The 2,500-nt window shown below is 38.9% G+C and overlaps 1 protein-coding gene across 2 annotated transcripts in view; it reads left to right on the top strand.

The window, feature by feature from the left end:
* The window catches only part of LOC121923128, a 9,158-nt gene extending 7,282 nt beyond the window's left edge, over positions 1-1,876 (top strand). For both annotated transcript variants that reach the window (XM_042453265.1, XM_042453266.1), the window contains one exon: positions 1,115-1,876. In XM_042453265.1, the coding sequence (XP_042309199.1) occupies positions 1,115-1,245 (131 nt within the window). In that variant the 3' untranslated portion in view covers positions 1,246-1,876. The remainder of the gene's footprint in view (positions 1-1,114) is intronic.
* Positions 1,877-2,500: the final 624 nt, after the last annotated feature.

The raw sequence follows: 2,500 nt of genomic DNA, 5'->3' as shown, positions 1-2,500 counted from the left end.
CCTATGAGTGTGTGATATTTCCATGCATGAATTACCTCTCTAGTGGCATTTTGCATCTGCCTTTAAATTTGCCATGACAAGGGGAATAAACCATCACTGTATGGTTACCTAAATGGCCACTCTATTTGGAATACCTCCATCACTATAGCAAGGTTGAAGTAGTACATGCCTCCATGATGGCCCAACTCCCTCTAGGACGCCCAGCAGATAAACCAACATGTTTTTGTTAGAGGCATGCATGATCTTCCATGCAGGAATTCCCTCTCTAGTGACACTTTGCAAGGGAGTAGTTGGGCAGGTGCCTTGCAATTTGCCATGCCCTACTTCCTGCAGGACAAAAGGAAGGAATGGCAAGCCTTTCAGGGTCAGCAGTCTAGCCACCCCAGGGGACTCACTTTTAGTGTGTGACCTTAGAATGCAGGAACTCCCCATCTAATGACAGTGTTCATGGCAACTTTCAAACATCTGCCTTTGAATTGGCCTTGCCATTCGGAACGCCCAGCTCAGTAACCAACATGTTTTTGTTTGAGGCATGCATGATCTTCCATGCAGGAATTCCCTCTCTAGTGACACTTTGCAAGGGTGCAGTAACCCCCACTGCCAAGCCGGCGCCAGCCCTGAGGGATATATCCAGAGCCTGGACAGAAGCAAGCCGTTCCTGTTTTTGCAGCCACAGCCGAGCCCTCGGCCCTCTCCTTGACCTCTGATACAATGTAGCAATGCGTATTCAGAGCCTATGTTGTTAGCTCATTGAACCCATTGAACTTAATTTCCAGACTCATGCTATTTCTGCCAGCCATTAAACCCACTGACTTTTGCTTTTACTGTGATGTTTTGTGCTACAAATTGATTGTACACTGCCTTTCATATGTTATCAGCCTATAGTCTATTTCTTTCGCAAATTGCTTGCATACGACTTTCCCGTAAACCATTGAAAGGGTTTTTCTAATGTTAATACTTTATATGAGTCCCTCTTGTTCACCCCCGACTTTTTGACTTTATATAAACTTTGGTATGCGTGATGTATGATTGGGTTCATAGATCACACTTGAGCAAAATAACAAAATAACATGCATGAAATCACTGTCTAAAGAATTTTTTCCCCTTATTTCAGCAACCTACTCTGCCCGCCAAATTGCATCTTTAACGCCTGTGGAAAGATTAGCAATGATTAAGAAAAAGCGTGAGAAGACTACTTGTGAGAAAATGTGTGAACAATTGATTGAGTGCTCAAAAATAATTTGAAACTCGTGATTGAACACAGCAATGATCGACTGAGGAAAGAGATGCAGTAGAAGGAGATGGTTTTTGATAAAACTAATTCAAATTTTATGGAGCTTATTTCTGTTTTGAAAGATTTTTCGTCAACCTATAAGGAGTCTTGTTCAAAATTGCAAAATAAAGAAATCAGGGTAGTCAAACGCATTAAGAGAAAGCCAATTGGTGATGTGCAAAACAGAGAGAAACATCAAAAGCACCAAATCATTCCTGATAAGCAGGATGCGATTGATCCTGGTGATAAAGAATGTTTGGTGCGCGTTGATGTGGATGACCCAGGTACTAGTACCATTATGGTACCAGTGTCCAAAGTAAGGTCACAAAGAATTATTCGGAAACCAGTTCCCTTTTCTCCATAATATTCAGCAGTAAAGATAGGGTTAAGAACAGATATGTGTTAAATAATATCAATAAGGAAAAGTAACCCTTAACAATGTATGTGAAATGTAGTCTTACAACAGTATCACATTTTGTAAACTCTAGAGTAGTGCTTATGTACATCTGCCAAATATTTGACCTAATTCTTTTTTGTTGAGATAACAATTTACAGGCAGAAATGGAATTATGCTGTGAACAATAAAGAGTTATTATTTCTAAACAATATGAAATACAACATTTATTTATTAATAAAAACCATTTCTATTCTTAATAGAACGCAAATAACAGATACAAATAACAGATTGACACAAAACCTTGGAAAACCAACAGAAAAGCGGGACAACAACAAACATTGGCTAACTGAGGTAGCTGTAACTATCCCTTATGGGCAGCATGTCTTAGGGCAAGTTAAAGTGCTACATTCCATTTCAAGTTGTGCAAATTATGGATTGGAAGTGCAGCTATTTTCCAGTGGAATTCTGCTATTGGCACTGAATGATCTGTGTATAATTCTTTGCTGTTCAGGCTTAATATGGTAAATATGTTTTTTAAAGTGCAGAATCATTATTGTAAGCATCTCCAATGTAGATAACATTCAAAGTGTGTTACTGCAATATCAATATTAGGTAGTAAATGCAAAGATACATATGTTGCAAGTGTAGTGCAGCAATACAACATATTGGATCCAATATGTTGCTTTTTTCCTGGAAGCAGCCAGGAAAAAAGCAGCATATTGAGGTAAAAAGAAGAGCTGGGAAGGAACTCCCACCTACGGAAGTATTCATGGGATGGGGATTCCAACTTTATTGAAAATCAATCAATAAAACCTTATTAAAAGGAAAAA

This window comes from Sceloporus undulatus, chromosome 2 (genome assembly GCF_019175285.1).
Source record: "Sceloporus undulatus isolate JIND9_A2432 ecotype Alabama chromosome 2, SceUnd_v1.1, whole genome shotgun sequence".
In the NCBI taxonomy this organism is placed as follows: Eukaryota; Metazoa; Chordata; class Lepidosauria; order Squamata; family Phrynosomatidae; genus Sceloporus; species Sceloporus undulatus.
This window is presented reverse-complemented; position numbering and strand designations above follow the sequence as displayed.